The sequence below is a fragment of the Ursus arctos genome, unplaced genomic scaffold, assembly GCF_023065955.2.
Source record: "Ursus arctos isolate Adak ecotype North America unplaced genomic scaffold, UrsArc2.0 scaffold_13, whole genome shotgun sequence".
In the NCBI taxonomy this organism is placed as follows: domain Eukaryota; kingdom Metazoa; phylum Chordata; class Mammalia; order Carnivora; family Ursidae; genus Ursus; species Ursus arctos.
In genome coordinates this window covers 16,217,035-16,235,428 of record NW_026622797.1, presented here as the reverse complement: position 1 = coordinate 16,235,428, position 18,394 = coordinate 16,217,035, and the positions used below count along the sequence as shown (strand labels likewise).

The window sequence follows — 18,394 nt, the reverse complement described above, 5'->3', positions numbered from 1 at the left end:
GCCTTAACCCTATTATCATTAGTTATATATATTTTAATTATAAAACATCAAATTTTTAACCACAAATTTTCTCTGAAAATAAAGATTTAAACACATTTCTGAAAATGAAAATCAACATACATATGTGCCTTGGTAGTCAGCTTTCCACACATAATTGAAAGATCTGAATTTTTTTTATTATTATTATCCCAGGAAATGTTACACTAGAGAAAATGATTGGGAAAATACAAATAGAGTCATTAAAAACACAGGCTGATTATTCATATCTACTACATTCAGAAGTATGCAAAACAATTTAGTTATATTGCAAAGCTGTAATTCCTTTTCCTACCAAAGAATTATTTTATAAAACTGTAGTGTTGTATTGATTCAATTTTAATACAAAATACTTATATACACAATACAATATAAAAGTAAACTGTGGGATAGTGCCTTCCACAAAGGGATATATTAAGGCGCTTTACAAATATACCAATATGTTGACCCAAATTACTTTTTGCTTTAGATTAAAACGAACAGGCTAAATAAATGTTTTACTTTTAAATACTAAAGGGATTTTTGTTTATTTTTGTTTATTAAAGAAAAATTTCTAAAGTACCTTAAGTAACAGCAGCAGCAATATCTAAAACTCCTCCCACTGTATTCTCTAATTTCTAACATATTATTAAGTCAGAATAAAACATTTCCACTCACAGTTTTGCACTTTGCAACAGCAGAAGGTAATAACTTTTTTAAAAAGTCAATCTCAAAGTGACTTCTTAGTCATACATTCTATAGTTCCTATTACAAATAAGGTAGAAAAGATACAGCAATAGGGCCTGCCTTAGAATGTCACTGGACAATACATAATAGTATCTACGTTACATAATCATAGAACACATTTTATAAATACTATTGATATACATAAAAGGGGGTAAGTATAAGAAAGACAGCAAGTTTTTTAATAAGTGGGGAAAATTATTGGAGAAAGAAAACACCTACAACCAATGTTTTCACTCTGTATCAGTTGAAAGCATATAGATTTTTTCATGTTGTTCTCATCTTTTTGGTCAGGAAGCACCAGATTCTGTGCTAGAAGAACTGGATATGGTTTGGGAATAAGATAGCTAATAAGTATATCCAAACTGTTAAAACTACACATACCAAAGGCTTGCATACTCCTTTACATAAACAGAAAAAGCTTATGTTGCAGAAGAAATTTTAAAAGAATACAAAATTTGTAGTGTCAACACAGATTTTGTGGGGAGGGAGGGAGAGGAGACAGCACCTTAGTTTTCCTACAACATAAATGTAACAAAGTTGGTACTGTACTGCACTGCACCACAATCCAGAAGTAAAACCACCCAATGGAAATTTCAAGAAATCTGACTGAGGAAACCCAAAGAGCCAGAGGGATATCTTAAAATTTGAGTACTGAGCTCAAAATTCTTGAACTACTTTGTTTGGCATAGGATTTTATAGCACTAATCAAATGTTCCATGAAGTGGAGACTGCCAACTCATTATGGTGCCTTTTCTTACAACTCTCTGATTAGGAGTCCTTCAGAAATATTTCCGTATCAAGCCTGTAACAAGCCAAACATCTATTTCAATGCCCTCAAGAGTATGTTTAAAATGTTTTAGTGCTGTACCAGCAAGAGAGAGGCATTCCTGAGAATATCTTATCACATGGTAGACTTTTCCCATCCCAAATTATCAGTGTTTATACAAGATGTGCGAATCTGAGTACTAATCAGTAAATTTAAAGCAAAGTTCTTAGTTTAATGTATCGGTGTTCTTATAGGACAGAGATCCTTAATCAAGTTTGTGAGTTTTCAACATGTCCAGAATTCCTAAGACAGCATGCAGCATTATACATATGTGTGTGCTGATGTGTATTTTTCTGGGAAGAGAGTCCCCACCTTTCATCAGATTCTCAAAAAACCAATGAACCCCAAATACCCGTGGTTTACAAGCTGAGCTCTGAGAGGGACACCTAGAGAAAGGTGGGAAGTATGAGCTAATAAGTCTTCGATGCCCGTTCCAATTCAACTGGAACAGCTTTGCCTTTAATTTTACTTATGTATGTGACTTCCACTAGCTTTTTTCCACTAGTTTGAAAATCACTAAAATTTTGCCTCTTCTCATCCAGACATATAAAATTTTGATAAAACAATTCCCTATCAGTGGAGCTTAAAGAAAAGAAAGTAAAATACAAATTTTACTAATGTCAGAACAGAGCCCTTTTCCCCTTCCTAAAAGAGACGCTAAATGTATTTTGGTATGAAACCACAAGTGTTCTTAAAACCTAAGCATTATATATAATAGGCATGCTGAGATATTAATTAACCTTAAATCAAGATATTAATTAACCTTAAATTAAGTTAGGAGGATCTGAATTTTCTACTAAGACCACTATGTAACTTTTTCTAATTACTAACGGCCACCTTAATTAAGAATTAAGTAATAATTTTCTCACCAGTTAATTTGCCCATACGTAATATGCGGCCAAATAGCCAGATTTCCTTTGCCTTAACAATCCATGTATACAGCACTATTCTGAAAGAGGAAACGTGTAACATTACCGATGACATAACCAAAACTGTCACTATACAGAAAAAGTACTTTTCTAGTGAGTACCCACGAATAATTTTTCTAATTAAAGTTTCATATAAAACTGAAAATAATCTCTCTGCTTAGGATGGTGGAAACTTAAAAAAAAATTTGAAGTAAAAATATGAAAGATGCTAGCATTCAGTACTGTAAATTTTGACTTACGGCAACTTTGTTCCCTTTTAAAAACTAGAAGCAGCATTAAAAAAATACCAGTATAGAAAGAAAAACGGTAGTGCTTTGCTTCTTTTAAAGCCAGTAATTCTTGAGAAATAAATGCTAGAAGATTAAATATTCCACAGAGGGAAAAAAAAAAACAACCCAGATAATCTGCATTTTTTCTTCTTCTGATGAACATACTATTTCAACCCTGTATTTCTCAGTTCTAAGACGTAAATTATCAGATTATCATTAGCCTATGAACACATCACCATAATGGCTTAATTTCTACAGCTTATTTGTACCAAAAACAAGGTTATGGGGTTAAAAAAAAAAAAAAAAAGAGCTCTGTGAATGTGGGGTACATTTCATATTTGGTTAAAGCAAGATAAAAACTAAAACTGTCTTTCAAAAAAATGTCAAAAACTCTTGTCTTTTAAAATTAGTGTATGTACAAATAGATACCAGGCTTCTCCCTTTAAACAAAGCACTATTATTTTTATTTTAAGTACTTTAAGTACCAAGAACTGACTATAATATTCAGTTCATAATTTATTTACTTTATAACAATTTTTACTAAATTACTGATTAAAAAGGCTGGAATAAATTAACATTTAAAAAAATTTCCATAATTTAGGAACATAAAATATTGTACACAGAGCACTCATACATAGCTCTGTCACATTTGCATAATTTTACTCTCAGAGCCTCAAAAACTCTGCGTTTCAGGTCTTTTTGCAAATCCTCACTCCGACAATTTCCTAGTGTGTTAAACATACACTAGATCACGATTTTTGATCTCTGAGCCTGTGTGCTGATCATCTTCATCTGACTGTTGCTCTGAGCCTTGTGAATTAATATATTCATATTCAATAGGCTTTGGATAGTTATATGGGTAGCCATTGTCATCAAAAAACCTCCGAAAGGTAAATTCATAGAAAGCATGTTCAGGGTGCTTTCCATTTTTGTACCATCCGTTGAGAGTGTCATTTACATTTTCTTCCTCATTATCGTCACTCCATAACTTATCAGGATCAACAGGATCAAAATTTGATGTATCCGTTGGGTGTGTGATTTTAGGAATGTATGAAGCAGACTGCTGTCTCAGGTCACTGGAGAAATCGATTGTTTTAAAAAATGGATGAGCTTTTATTTCATCAGCCCCATTCTTGCCTAAGCGATCTTCTGGTCCTCGGCAAAGTTTAATAATAAGATCAGACGCTTCAGGACTCAGTTTAGCTTGAGGTGGAATGTGAAGAGATGTTTGCCAGTTGATAACCTTTAAAGAGGGTTTTTAGAAATTAGGAAGGAAGAGATAATAAGAAAAACAAAAATTTCCTCCAAGTTTTATACCAAAAAGTTTTACCAGACTATTCGCATCATAAAAATAAATCGCATGGTATTTCGCCTTCCTTACCTTTAATAATGAATGAATCAGTGGTGGGAAATAACCTTTCCCCCATTCCCTCCTCTCCAGGCAACTTATACTCACAAGACTCATCATTGTAAGTTTCAGCTCCCCTGTTAAGATCTTCTCCTACCTACCCAAGCAAAAATGACTATTTCTTTTTTTTTTTTTTTAAAGATTTTATTTATTTATTTGACAGAGATAGAGACAGCCAGCGAGAGAGGGAACACAAGCAGGGGGAGTGGGAGAGGAAGAAGCAGGCTCATAGCAGAGGAGCCTGATGTGGGGCTCGATCCCGTAACGCCGGGATCACGCCCTGAGCCGAAGGCAGGCGCTTAACCGCTGTGCCACCCAGGCGCCCCAAAAATGACTATTTCTACTGTGCCTCCCGTTCTATGTATTTACTGGTACCATAGTATCTCTAATACATTGTGATACCTATTTTTATCTGTGTCCTTCTACCACAGATAAAATTTCATAAGGCTATAGGCCATGTTTTGTCTTTGTATTTCTCAGTGCTTGGCAAGTTGCCTGGCACATTATTAATAGATGTTCAATAAATATTTATTCTGGGGGTGTCTGGGTGGCTCAGATGGTTAAGCATCTGCCTTCGGCTCAGGTCATGATCCCAGGATCCTGGGATTGAGCCCCGTATCAGGCTCCCTGCTCAGCAGGGAGCCTGCTTCTCCCTCTCCCTCTGCCTCTCCCCTTGTTTGTGCTCTCTCTGCCTCTCTCTCTTTTTTTTTTTCTTAAGATTTTATTTATTTATTTGACAGAGAGAGAGAGACAGCCAGCGAGAGAGGGAACACAAGCAGGGGGAGTGGGAGAGGAAAAAGCAGGCTTCCCAGTGGAGCAGGGAGCCCAATGCGGGGGCTCTGGGCCGAAGGCAGACGCTTAATGATTGAGCCACCCAGGTGCCCCGCCCCCCTTAAATGATTAAAATCTTTAAAAAAATAAATATCTATTCTGGCTTTAAGTGAAACAGAATGAGGGAGAGAGAGAGGAAGGAAGAGAAGGGAAGAAAGAGGGAAGAAGGGAAGGAAGGTAGTAGGTAATGGAGAAATATTTGTTACTACTTGAGTTTTGAAAGTTCTTTTTATAGTCTAGATACAAGCTCTTTGAGGGAAATGTGATCTGCAAATATCTTCTCCTAAGCTGCAGCTTGTCTTCATTGTTTTAACTGTGTTTTGTTCAGTTTTTAAGACTTTGAGAAAGGGCACACGTGACTGTGCACGTGCATGCGTGGGGAGGGGGGGGAGAACACAAGGAGAGGGAGGGGTAAAGAATTTCCATCAGACTCTGGGCTGAGCGTGGAGCCCGACACAGAGCTTGATCTCATGACCCTCAGGATCATGACCTGAGCTGAAACAAGAGTCAGACGCTCAAATGACTGAGCCACCCAGGTGCCCTTTGACTGTGTCTTTTGTATACTGAAAGTTTTAAGTTTTGATGAATTCCAATTTCTCAACTTTTCTTGTATGGATCATGATTTTGGTGTCATTTCTAAGTATTCTCTGTCTAACCCTAGCCCATAAAGATTTTCGCCTATGTCTTCTAAAAGTATTACAGCTTATGTCTTATCTCTAGATCGATAATCCATTTTGAGTTAATCTTTGTGTAAGGATGAAGTTTACAATGAGTTTCAGTACTTATGTATATGGCTGACCAGGTTTTCCTATATCGTTTGTTGAAATACTATTCTTTCTCCATTTGCACCTTTGTCAAAGATCAAATGGTCATATTTGGGTGATTCTATTTCTCCATTCTCTGTCCTGTTCCACTGATCTATGTTTGTGTCCTTTTGCCAATATCACCCTGTCTGGATTACTGTAACTTTACAGTAAGTCTTAAAATCAAGTAGTTGATTCCTCTTTCTTATTTTATATTTAAATAAATAAATAAATATTAAATAAACAACATTAAATAAATATTAAGTTATATTAAATAATAAATATTTACTTATTTTTAAGTAGGCTTATGCCCAGTGTGGAGCCCAATGTGGGGCTTGAACTCACAACCCTGAGATTGAGACCTGAGCTAAGATCAAGAGTCAGACACTTAACCAAGTCACCCTGGCAGCCCCATTGTTCTTCTTCTTCTTTTTTTTTTTAAGATTTTATTTATTTGACAGAGAGAGACACAGCGAGAGAGGGAACACAAGCAGGGAGCCCAATGCAGGGCTCGATCCCAGGACCCTGGGATCATGACCTGAGCTGAAGGCAGATGCTTAATGACTGAGACACCCAGGTGCCCCCCCGTTGTTCTTCTTTCAAGAAATTGTTTTCATTATTCCAATTCCTTTGTCCACCCATATACATTTTAGAATTGGCTCATCTATATCTACAAAAATTACAACAGAATTAAATCTATAGATGATTTTGGAGATAAGTGATAGCTTTACTATGTTGAGTCCTTCAATCTATCAACATGGCATGTGTCTGTATTGATGAAAATCTTTCTTGATTTCTTTCATCAGAGTTTGTAGCTTTCAGCATATAGATATCTCATTCATGTTTTATTAAATTTATACCTACATATTTCAATTTGGGGAAGCTTCTATAAATGGTACTGCTTTAAAATTTGTTTCTGGTTGTTTATTGCTGAAATATAGAAATACAATAGATTTGTATGTATTACCCTTATATCCTACAACCTTGCTAAACTAGTAGTTGTATGGTTTTTTTTTTTTTTTTTTAAGATTTTATTTATTTATTCGACAGAGGTAGAGACAGCCAGCGAGAGAGGGAACACAAGCAGGGGGAGTGGGAGGAAGAAGCAGGCTCATAGCGGAAGAGCCTGATGTGGGGCTCGATCCCATAACGCCAGGATCACGCCCTGAGCCGAAGGCAGGCGCTTAACCGCTGTGCCACCCAGGCGCCCCTGTATGGGTTTTTTCATAAAGTCTCTGGGATTTTCTTTTTCTTTCTTTTTTTAAAAAAGATTTTATTTATTTATTCGACAGAGAGAGCACAAGCCCCAAGGATATCTGTTCTTACCAGTCTTATCAAGCATAGTTCTGGGAGTCTTAGCCAGTGTAACATAGCAACAAAAGAAACAGAAGACATACAGATTATAAAGAAAGAAAAACTTCCCCTGTTCAGAGATGATGACATAATCTTCTAATAGAAAATCCCAAGGAGGGGGTGCCTGGGTGGCTCAGTTGGTTAAGCATCTGCCTTTGGTTCAGGTCATGATGCCAAGGTCCTGGGATTGAGCCCCACATCAGACTCCCTGCTCTGCAGGGGGCCTGCTTCTCCCTCTCCCTGCCGCTCCCACAGCTTGTGCTTGCTCTAATAAATGGGTAAAATCTTAAAAAAAAAAAACAAAAAAAAAACAACCCCAGATATACTTGCCTTGTTCTTTTATTTTTTTTAAAGATAAGATTTTATTTATTTGAGAGTGAGAGAAAGAGAGAGCAGGAGTGGGAGGGGAGGAGGGAGGGACAGACAGAATCTCAAGCAGATTCCATGCTAAGCATGGAGCCTGACACAGGGCTTGTTTTCAGGACCCTCAGATCATGCCCTGACCTGAAACCAAGAATCAGATGCTTAACTGACTGTGCCACCCAGGTGCCTCATCCTTGTTCTTGATTTTAAGGAGAAAGCATTCAATTTTTCACAAAGACACACATTTTTATATATGTGTGTGTGTGTGTGTGTATATATATATATATATATATATGCATATACTTCCATATATACATATATTAAAATGAAGGTGAAATAAAGATACTTTCAGACAAACTAATCTGAACTAAACCTGAGGGAATGCATTACCAATAGACCTATATTAAAAAAAAATCTAGGGGTGCCTGGTGGCTCAGCTGGTTAGGTGACCAACTCTTGATTTTGGCTCAGGTCATGATCTCGAGGTCCTGGAACTGAGCCCTGTGCTGGGCTCCAGGCTCAGCATGGAGTCTGCTTGGGATTCTCTCGCCCCCTCTCCTTCTCTCCCTCTGCCCCTCCCCTTGCTTGCGCGCACACATGCTCTCTCTCTCAAATAAATAAATAGGGACACCTGGGTGGTTCAGTTAGTCAGGCATCTGCGTTTGGCTCTGGGGTTCTGGGATGGAGCCCCACACTGGGCTTCCCTGCTCATCAGGGAGTCGCTTCTTTCTCTCCCTCTTCCCCTCCCCGCCACCCCGCGCGTGCTCTCTCTGAAATAAAATCTTAAAAATAAATAAATAAATCTTTAAAAAAGAAAAAGAAAAAAATCTAAAGAAAGTTATTTTTATTTTACCTTATTTTATTTTATTTATTTTTAAGTAGGCTCCATACCCAGCGTGAGCCCCATGTGGGCTCAAACCCACAACCCTGAGATCAAGACCTGAGCTGATTCAAGAGTTGGACAATTGAAGAGTGAAGAGTTGGACCAACTGAGCCACTCAGGTGCCTCAGAAGTTTTAAATACAGTATATTAAATGCAATGAAAGAAGTAGTTACAACTTAGGGGGAAGCATCATAGAAGAGATAACTTTAAGATACTCAAAGAATGATTAAGAATGAGTTAGTTTAGGAATTAGCCAGGTTTAAGAAAGTGGGGAGGGTTGTGAAAGATGGGAAAGAAAGGAGGATATTCCAGACAGAGGGAATGGTATGGACAAAGGAAAAGAGGGCAAATTTGGATTTTACTCCGTGGACATGGCAACCACTAAAGGGTTTTTAATGGGGCTGTTTATGGTCCAAATTGAGGGCAACTTCTCATTTAAGTGCCAGATGTAATTACAAGTGGAGATACATACTTTGTTTGTAGTTTGGGGATAGAATGTGCAATGGAAGAAAACAAAGCCAGGAGCCAGAAAGAGACAAAAAATAAATTAGAATAAATCTGCAAACAGTACTAAAGACTTCCATGAGAATGAGTGAGGGGGAATATAACAGTATGACAACAGTGGGACAATGCAGAGTAGAGTTCACCTGTGGCATTTTAGTGGCTTCCTATAACCTTACAAGTTCATTTCTTTTTTTTTTTTTTAATGAACTCTATCCCCAACGGGGGCTCAAACTCACGAACTCATGACCCCAAGATCAAGTCACATGCTCTATCAACTGAGCCAACCAGCAGCCCCCTCACAAATTCATTCTTAAATTCCAGATTAAGATGCTCTAAGTAAAGGACTGCTAAAGGTCTGTGATATAGGGACTTTGGGAAAATTATTTGGTAGATTCTATATCTTACCTTCATTTGTGTTTCTAACGGTGTTTGTGCCAAGAAAGGAGGCTGTCCCACCAACATTTCAAAAAGAATTACACCAACACTCCACCAATCACATAACTGTGTATAGCCTAAAATAAGATACCAAAGTTACAGTTATTCATAAACCTTTAAAACTGCTCAGAATACAATCAACATTAATATTAAATCACCAACTTATGCTGTAGAAATTGATATTTTTATTATAAACCTGAAAAATAAGCCACATGCTAATTAAGTTTCAGCTGGTCTAAAAGACTATCAAGATGTTATGAAACTAATGTTTTACCTGTTCGTAACAATACTTCAGGTGCAATGTAATTGGGAGTCCCAACCAATGAATGTGCAAGACATCGCTGATGCTGGCGTGCAGCTCTCCGCTCTAGTGGCTTCAATCTATCTCCACATCGACAGTTAGAGGGGTCACCCCATTCATTACTGAAATCCATACTATCTTGCCGTGGATGATCACCTGTGTAGTAAATAGGTACGTAAGTAAAAGCATCAAGAACAAGAGTGTACCTAAAGCCTGTTTAATCATTTAACATCACGGTTTAGAGTTATCAATACTCTTTTCTTGTGACAAACTAAGACACAATGTATGCCATATCACTGATGGTGTTTATTACTGACTAGAGCCTGTGCTCTGAAATATCAATAGGACAGGCTTTACACTAAGAAAAATTAGGACTTATCCTATTAATTATTCAGTAATTTACTCAATGTTAAATGATAATAATGAAAGTCATGAGTAGGCAGGATCAGGAATCTGTTATTCTGACTGCTCCCCATTACTAATCTGAACAAAGTTTCAAATAACTTAGATCAGTGTTTCATTCACTCAACAAATGATAATGATAAATAAGAAAGACAAGATTCTCTCAGGTAGCTTCTCTGTATGGGACGAACATAACAGATACATACATAAGAAACAGAATGATACATCCCAGTCAGAGAATCAACATGGGGTGATATGACAAATGTACCAGGGTGGCTCAGGAAGACTAACTGAGGTGACATTTGTAAAAAAAAAAAAAAAAACAAGAAAGACTCAACCATTTGAAAACCAGGGCAAGGCATTCTACACAGAAACAGTAACAGAGAGAAGACCAGTGCGATCAGCAAAGGAGAGAATGTGGGAAGATATTAGAGTTTGAAGGAAGAGAATGACAAGATCTGATTTATGTTTAAAAAAGAAAACACTAACTGCTGTGTAGAGAATAGGTTACAGGGAGCACAAGCGGGAGGAGAGATCAATCCAGAGGCTACTGCAGTTAAGCCTGGACTATGATGGTAACAGTGGAGACAGAGAAAAGTGAACAGATCCAGGGTATTTTCAGAGGTGGAATAAGCAGGATTTATTGATGGATTGGATGTAGAGGATGTGGAAGAAAAAGAATCAAGGATAACTAAGTGGGTAGTGGTAGTGCGATATACTGAAATGCAGAAGACTGGAGGGGGAGAAATTAAGAGTTGTTTATTGGTAATGTTAAGTTTGAAAGGCCTATTAGAAACACGCATGAGGCGCTTGGGTGGCTTGGTCAGTTGAGCATCTGACTTTTGGTTTCAGCTTAGGTCATGATCTCAGAGTCCTGGGATCGAGCCCTGCATTGAGCTCCGTGCTTAGCACGGGGTCTGCTGGAGTTTCTGCCCTGTGCCCCTCCCCTGACTTGTGTGCTCTGTCTCTAAAATAAATAATCTTAAAAAAAAAAACAAACAACCTACACACATACACACATTAAAGGGAGAGGACATTTCTGAAGTGAAATGTAGAAGTCACTGATATGAGATGGCATTTAAAGCCATGGCTGGATGAAATCACCTAGAAAAATACATCTGAAATTAACCTGACATAATAATCATCGGGGATGTTTGATTAAAATACAATTTCGTGGGGCACCTGGTTGGCTCAGTTGGTATAGCATACAACTCATAAACAAGGTTGTGAGTTCAAGCCCCATGTGGGGTATAGAGCCTACTTTAAATAAATAAATAAAAAGCAAACTTAAAAAAAAATACAATTGTCCCCTCCAGTGAATATTTTCAATCAGAAGACTGGAATAGAGCCTAAGATTCATATTTTTAAGAAGAACCCCAAGTAATTCAGGTGAATCTGGGCAGACAGGTTCAGGTTCCTCAGTTCTATCCATTTAATGTCAATTTACTGTGTTCACTTAAGCACAGAAGGCATTATAGTAAGACTTACCTCAGAAGATTGCTGTGACCCTTAAGTTAAAATACACGCAAAGAACCTAGTCATAATAAGTATTCAAGAATTGTTAGATCGACTTACACTTCCATTAGCGCTTTGAAGGGATCTTGGTGAGGCAGTGTGGTGTAGTAGAAATAACATGGGCCCTGTAATCAGACAAACCTGGGTTCAAAGCCTAGCCCTTATACTTCTTTTCCGTCTGACCTTGGGCAAGTTACTTCATCTAAATAAGCCTCAGTTTCTTTATCCTGCCTCACAGTGATATTGTGTATATAAAGTGTTTAAATTTAAATAAGTTGTGTAACAGTGATACAATGGAATCCTAAATAGTAGTGAAAATAGATGTCATATGCAGTAATATAGATCAACCTCAAACATATTAAAGAAAATGAACATAGAAGAATACATATAGAATGATTACATATAAATAAAGATACAAGAAAAGACAAAATGAAATACCATTGGTTCAGGGTTACAGACATATGTGAAAAAAGTATAGAGAAAAGTAAAGAACCGATCACAGAGTTCTGAAATAATGGTTACCTCTGTGAAGGAGAAAAGGGGAAGCAATTGTAAGGGGCTTCAAAAGTACTAATAATCTGGTTCTTAAGCTGAATGGCAGGTATGGGGCTTCATTTCAAAAAATTATTTTTAAAATGTTATTTGTCTGACATATTTCAAGTTAACATATTTCAAATTAATGTAAAGAGATTAACTCAAAAATATTAATAATATTTAGAAATAACTGAATCTAAAACATTCTTTCATTTTATAAGTCTAGGCGTCTAAAGGTTTCACTCACATTTATCTGACAGTCAAGACTTGAAACCAGGACTTCTGGCTTTCACCCAGTGATAATACCATTTTATATCTTATTGCATTAATAAACCATATTAGTATGTACAAATTTTATGATTTTACTCACCACTCTGATAGTACTTAGAATCATGTGTCCATCTGAAGCCAGTGCAGAGGCCGAAGTCAGTCAATTTAATATGACCATCACGATCAATCAAAATATTATCAGGTTTAATATCTCTATGAATAAAACCCATTTTATGAACACTTTCGACTGCACAGGTAAGTTCTGCTATGTAGAATCGTGCCAGATTTTCTGGAAAGATGCCCATTCTAATTAATAGGCTCATCATATCACCCCCAGGAATATAGTCCATTACAAAGTATAAATTGTCCTTATCTTGGAATGAATAATATAGACGAACTACCCATTCATTGTCAGCTTCGGCCAGGATATCCCTCTCTGCTTTCACATGAGCAACCTGATTTCGAAGCAGAACATCTTTCTTTCGAAGAGTTTTTGTTGCATACAAAGCCTTAGTATCTACTTTTCTTGCTAGACAGACTTCACCAAATGCTCCTATTCCTAGTGTCTTTATCTTCACAAACATAGACTTGTCCATTTTAGCCCTCTTAAGACGGATGTAATTAGACTCTTTTTGGCAAAGCATCTTCCTCATTTGATCCTGCGCGTCTTGAGATAATCCAACCTAGGCAAATAAACTAAAGGTTAAATGAGGAATTATCTTCTATACCAAATATTAAAAAACAGTTTGGAAAAAATTCAGGCATATAAGGTTAAATGCATAATAATTTTTAAAAAAGCATGTTAGAAATCTAGAATATACTTCAGAGAAAATTAATTATCAAAAGTGCAGCTTAAGGGATAGTTAACAGGATATACAAAGGTGAGTATATATGCAGATTCTGCTGTGGAGAGCAAGAAGACAATACCAATGGTCAGCCCTCAACTGCTTTCTAATGCACCCCCCAAAAAGTTCCCAATGTGCAATAACCAAACATCTGTTAACATGCATCCTCATCTATCTCTCCATGCATATTCACCCCAAATTATGTGATTAAATTGCCTTCATTATATGCTTCTCTTGTGGAATGCCTAGGATTAAAATATTCTTCCTATTTTACCTTTCATGAAAAAAAAACCTCTTCCCATCCAGATTCATTTATTCTAAAAAATTGATGTATTAAGAACAAAAGAACATCTTCTCTAACCTAATCACTCATTAATAGTCCATCTTTCATCTTTCTTTTATTCTTCTCAGGCATTAGAATAAGGGTAGGACTCACAGCCACCACTAATGCACAATGCAAAGGCTTTCTCCTACCTTACTTAAAAGGGACAACTTGTTTGATTATAAGGTATCTTTTAGACATTTTGGAACATTTCAAATAGTCAGTGTGACCTATGAAGATAGCAAAACAGATTAAAAAAAGCCAACTTCTGAGTAGACCTGGACTACCTGGATTTAGAAGGAAGTTTATTTTTGGCTAGTTCAATAAAGAACTAATTTAAGGATTTAAACAGAAAAGGAATTAAAGAAGTAGAGTCTAATTCTAGAAATGCAAGCCTAATTAGAATATAGCAACCTCATGCTTCTGTTAGGATGCGCATTTGCATGCAAAATCTTTTAAGAAGGGTGGCATGCCAGACTTAGAACTGTTTCTCTTAAAATCTTACTTGCCTACACAGTAATGGAGGCTACAGAAGTCAGCAAAGCTTCCAACACCATAAAAGTTTAAATCAGCTATTAGTGAAAGTGAAGAGGAAAAAGGAAAAATAAACTAAGAAAATACATACAGACAGACTTTAGTAAGAAATCCTAAGAGCTAAAATACGGATAAGTCATACAGATTATCATGGTATTTCTCATCTAAGAAAGTTCAATTTATAACAGGAATAACATAACCATGAAATCAAATTTAGAAATATTATCTTAAAAGAATGGCTCTCAAGTTATATGAACAAGTTTTATCACAAATTTAAGCCTCCTGGATTCTGAGTGATAGATGTAAGATTGGGAGTCAACCTTTGAACTGTAAACATGTGACAAAAATATTAACAATGATAATACCACTGTAATCTCTAATGAAGATATATATATATGGAATCACAACACAGATTCATCTAAAATGAGTTAGCACTAATTCTGGTCTCCTTTTTAGTCGTTTAAAATTTTCAGCACATTTTCCAGTACATTATAAAAATGAAATTAGAAGAGGAAATAACTGAAGGGACAGGTCTTTGACACTTTCAAATGAGACCAACCAAATGAATAAACCTGCTGAATAAAGCCCCAAAACTACTGTAAGTAAAAACAGATGTTTCTAAGTGTAGCAAGAGATGGGACCCAGATACTTCTAGCTTATTTTAAAATGTTGTAAGATAATGTGTAAAACCTAGAAAATAACCCTGGCTCCAATTTCCATATAAAGGGATTATGTACATCTAAACAGCACACTATAAATTATATTTTTCTTAATTTATTAGAACCTTATTCCACAAAATTCTGAGTAAATCTTGAAATACTAAAATAAAATGGTATAATCAAAAGTACTTTAATTTACTGACTTTTAAGTAACTGGTAATATATTTAGCTATTAAAAGAAGGAAAAATACTGAACCCATATTTTAAAATAAAGAATAAGCAAATAGATGATCAAGCATAAAAATGGGCATTTTAAAAGGTTTTACCCGCATCATTTCATTCTCTAATTGTTTTTTACGATGTAGACGTTGCTGATGAGATTTGAGTACATTTTCTACATGTTGCTCCATAAAGAATTTAAATGCCTGAGGAGAGTAACTTTGAATACGAGATTCCCTTCGTTCTTCATCTTTCTTGTTTTTCCTAACAGTGATAGGTGAGGTGGTAATCTGTTTCTTTTCTTTATCCCCACTATCAACATTTTCATAACTTTTTTCACTCTCATCTTCCTTGGGCATGCTCGCCTGATCCTCTTTGCTAGATTTGCTGATTGACTCGTACGGAGGAACAGACGGGTTTTGGTGTAGCAGGTGTTTTGGATAAGGTGGAGGTGGACCTTGATAGTTTGGAGCTTCAGCAACAGGAGGCATAACGGTCATATTTGAAGTGGTACCCTCAGAAAAAGGACTAGCCTGAACCGTTTGAATTGGCTGCGGTATCCAAGAAGGGTGTGTAGGTGCTAACGCAGTCTGTAGCTCTGGTTTTAACACGCGTATACTTTTCACAGGCTGTTGAATAGGAGCTGGTGTAATAGCAGTGACTGTTGTAGCTGAAGGCTGAGAATTAGCAGAATGACTTGTTCTATTTCCTAATGGATTATTAAAGGAATTTGACCTCACTGGTATGTTAGGTTGCCATGTAGGGATTTCATGCCCACTGCTTGGGGATGACTGGGCTGGAGCAGAAGATGACTGAGGCCAAGTTGTTTGCAGTCCAGGTGCATTCATGTTATAAAGTTCCATGTTATGACTGTTTCTATTTGGCACCATCATAGATTGGGGAATATTTCCATTTGTATATGATGAAGGAGCAGCAGATCCCCCTGTTTGTAAAGCAGAAGAGCTTTGTCCATTAGTTGGGGTCAGAGGATATGGAGGGGGTGGCTGCCGATTCACAGTGCCAGCAGGAACATTTTGGTGTATCATAAAATCAGTTTGACCACTACCATTCTGAATTCCAGGTCTTCCTGGTGGAAAGTTAAATTTGTTGGAACTCTGCATGATGATTGGTTGTCTGCCAACAGGAACAGAACTAATGCCTCTCTGTCCCTGATTAGGAGGATTCATTGGGGACGTGTTCAGAGGTGGTGGAGGATAGCCCTCCTGCCAGGCTCCAGGTGGAACAGGAGAGATTCTAGAGATTACATATTCCATGTTCCCGGAATAGCGTTTTGTTTGAGAGTTTGGTTCCCATGAGGGGGGAGGTGGAGTTGTACCTCTTGGAGGAGGAGTCTGGCCTCTGGGAGGTGGTGGAGGAGTGACACTCCGTACTTGAGGAGGTGGTGGGGGGTTCACTCTTTGTCCATTGCTAGGGTGAGCTTGAGCAAAAGCTGTTATACCAGAGCCTGACAAAGGTCTTCCTACATCTGTCTGCGAGTTGGGACTTTCAGAACGATAGGCCACACTTTCTCCTAGTGGTGGGCCATGTCTCTGAGGAACTAAGGATTCTTTGGAACCTTTCCAGCTTTGTTTGCGGTTAACTGATTGTTGCACACTCCCTATGGTCATAAAACAGAGAAAAAAAAAAACACATGTTTTTAACCTCTTACTTTTGAAAAAATTACCTTGGAATTCTGACATAGCTAAAATGGTAATTCTCTTTTGGAGAATTATAAAAATCAAATTTCAGTTAAGTGGTTTTATGTTATCTTTCAAATTTTTACTTGACTAGGTAATACATTCTCATAACTCAGAATTTGATAGTACAAAGATATACCCACCTCTGACCCTTAGCCAACCAACTTCCTTTCTTGAAGGTAACCAATGTCATCAGTAAGATATTTTAGGGATATGCAAGTCAATAGTATACCTCCTACGTAGACTACTGTCTCTTCTCATTAAAATACTGAAGGTTCTGTATCAGTATATAAAGTGTTTGCTTACTTTTAAAAAGTGTTACCACAGTTTTCCACTGTATGGATGTACCCAAATTTAATTTTTTTTAAAGCAGGCTTCACACCCAGCATGGAGCCCCATGTGGGGCCTGAACTCATGACCCTGAGATCAAGACCTGAGTTGAGATCAAAAGTCAGCCACTTAACCGACTGAGCCACTAAGGCGCCTAAATATACCCAAATTTAATCAGTTTCCCTACTGAAGAATATTAAGGTTGTTTCTAATTTTTTGCTATAGAAAAAAAAAGCAATGAAAAATTTTGTATAGATACCATTTTTCTTAAATAAAGATTTTATTTATTTGGCAGAGAGAGAACATGAGTAGGGAGAAGGGACAGAGGCAGAGGGAGAAGCAGACTCCCCACTGAGGAGGGAGCCCAATGTGGGGCTCAATCCCAGGACCCTGAGATCATGACCTGAGCCGAAGGCAGACACTTAACCGACTGAGCCATCCAGGCACTCCCAGATATCATTTCATATATAAAAGTTAAGTAGATAAATTATCAGATGTGGCATTATTGAGCCAAAGGATGTGTCCATTTGTAATTTTGATACAACTACTACTTTTAAATATATTTCAAAGACACCAGGAGATAATTAGCTGGACACTAAATAACGTATAGATTTTACAGTTTCTCTTTACTGGAATTTCCGAATAAATGAAATAGGAAAGAAAATAAATGATAGCCCCCCAAAATCAAAGTATTTAAAATAGTCTGACCACTTGAAAAAAGATCTTTAACACATTTAAAAATACATAAAAGAGGGGCACCTAGGTGGCTCAGTTGGTTAAGTGTCTGCCTTTGGCTTGAGTCATGATCCCAGGGTCCTGGGATTGAGCCTCACGTTGGGCTTTCTACTCAGTGTTGAGTCTGCTTCTCCCTCTCCCTCTGCCTCTCCCCATGATTTGTGTGTGCTCTCCCTCTCCCTCAAATAAATAAATAAAATCTTTAAAAAAAATACATAAAACAAGTTTGTATGAAATGCAATACATATAAATAATATACTCCAGAGAGAGAATATACAGTAAAGATTTACAGATGTAAATACATAAAACATAAAACACTTACCAACATTCAAAACAAAACACATATGAGGAAACATAGTTAAATGTTCAGAATGTACAGTTTAACACTGTTTCATCGAGGCTGGGCAGCATGCTGGGCCTATGACTTCAAGAAAAGTCATCACTCCAGGCAACCTAGGCAAGTCCTCTGGCCACCAAGCTGTTTCACCTTCCTCAGATAGTCAGCTAGGGCTAAATACAACAAGTATTCACTCACCCAGCTTCTTACCAGTTAAATTTTAAGTCTCCGCCAGCCTAGAGTATACTGCCATCTCTGTTCTGCACCTCTCATAAACCTCTCCATGTTCTCCCACTTCCCAAACCCTCCCACTATTGCCCCCTCAGAC

General features: G+C 37.2%; 1 protein-coding gene across 4 annotated transcripts in view; it reads right to left on the bottom strand.

Annotated features, from left to right (window-relative positions):
• Positions 1 to 154: 154 nt before the first annotated feature.
• Positions 155 to 18,394, bottom strand: part of LATS1 (large tumor suppressor kinase 1) — a 48,882-nt gene continuing 30,642 nt past the window's right edge. For 3 of the 4 annotated variants that reach the window (XM_026505026.4, XM_026505024.4, XM_026505025.4), the window contains 5 exons: positions 15,075 to 16,585; positions 12,489 to 13,071; positions 9,641 to 9,823; positions 9,337 to 9,443; positions 155 to 4,029 (listed from right to left, as the gene is read on the bottom strand). In XM_026505026.4, the coding sequence (XP_026360811.1) occupies positions 3,520 to 4,029; positions 9,337 to 9,443; positions 9,641 to 9,823; positions 12,489 to 13,071; positions 15,075 to 16,585 (2,894 nt within the window). In that variant the 3' untranslated portion in view covers positions 155 to 3,519. Of the gene's footprint in view, positions 4,030 to 9,336; positions 9,444 to 9,640; positions 9,824 to 11,644; positions 11,710 to 12,488; positions 13,072 to 15,074; positions 16,586 to 18,394 lie in introns of those variants that run through there. The other variant, XM_044386418.3, reaches the window with a different exon arrangement.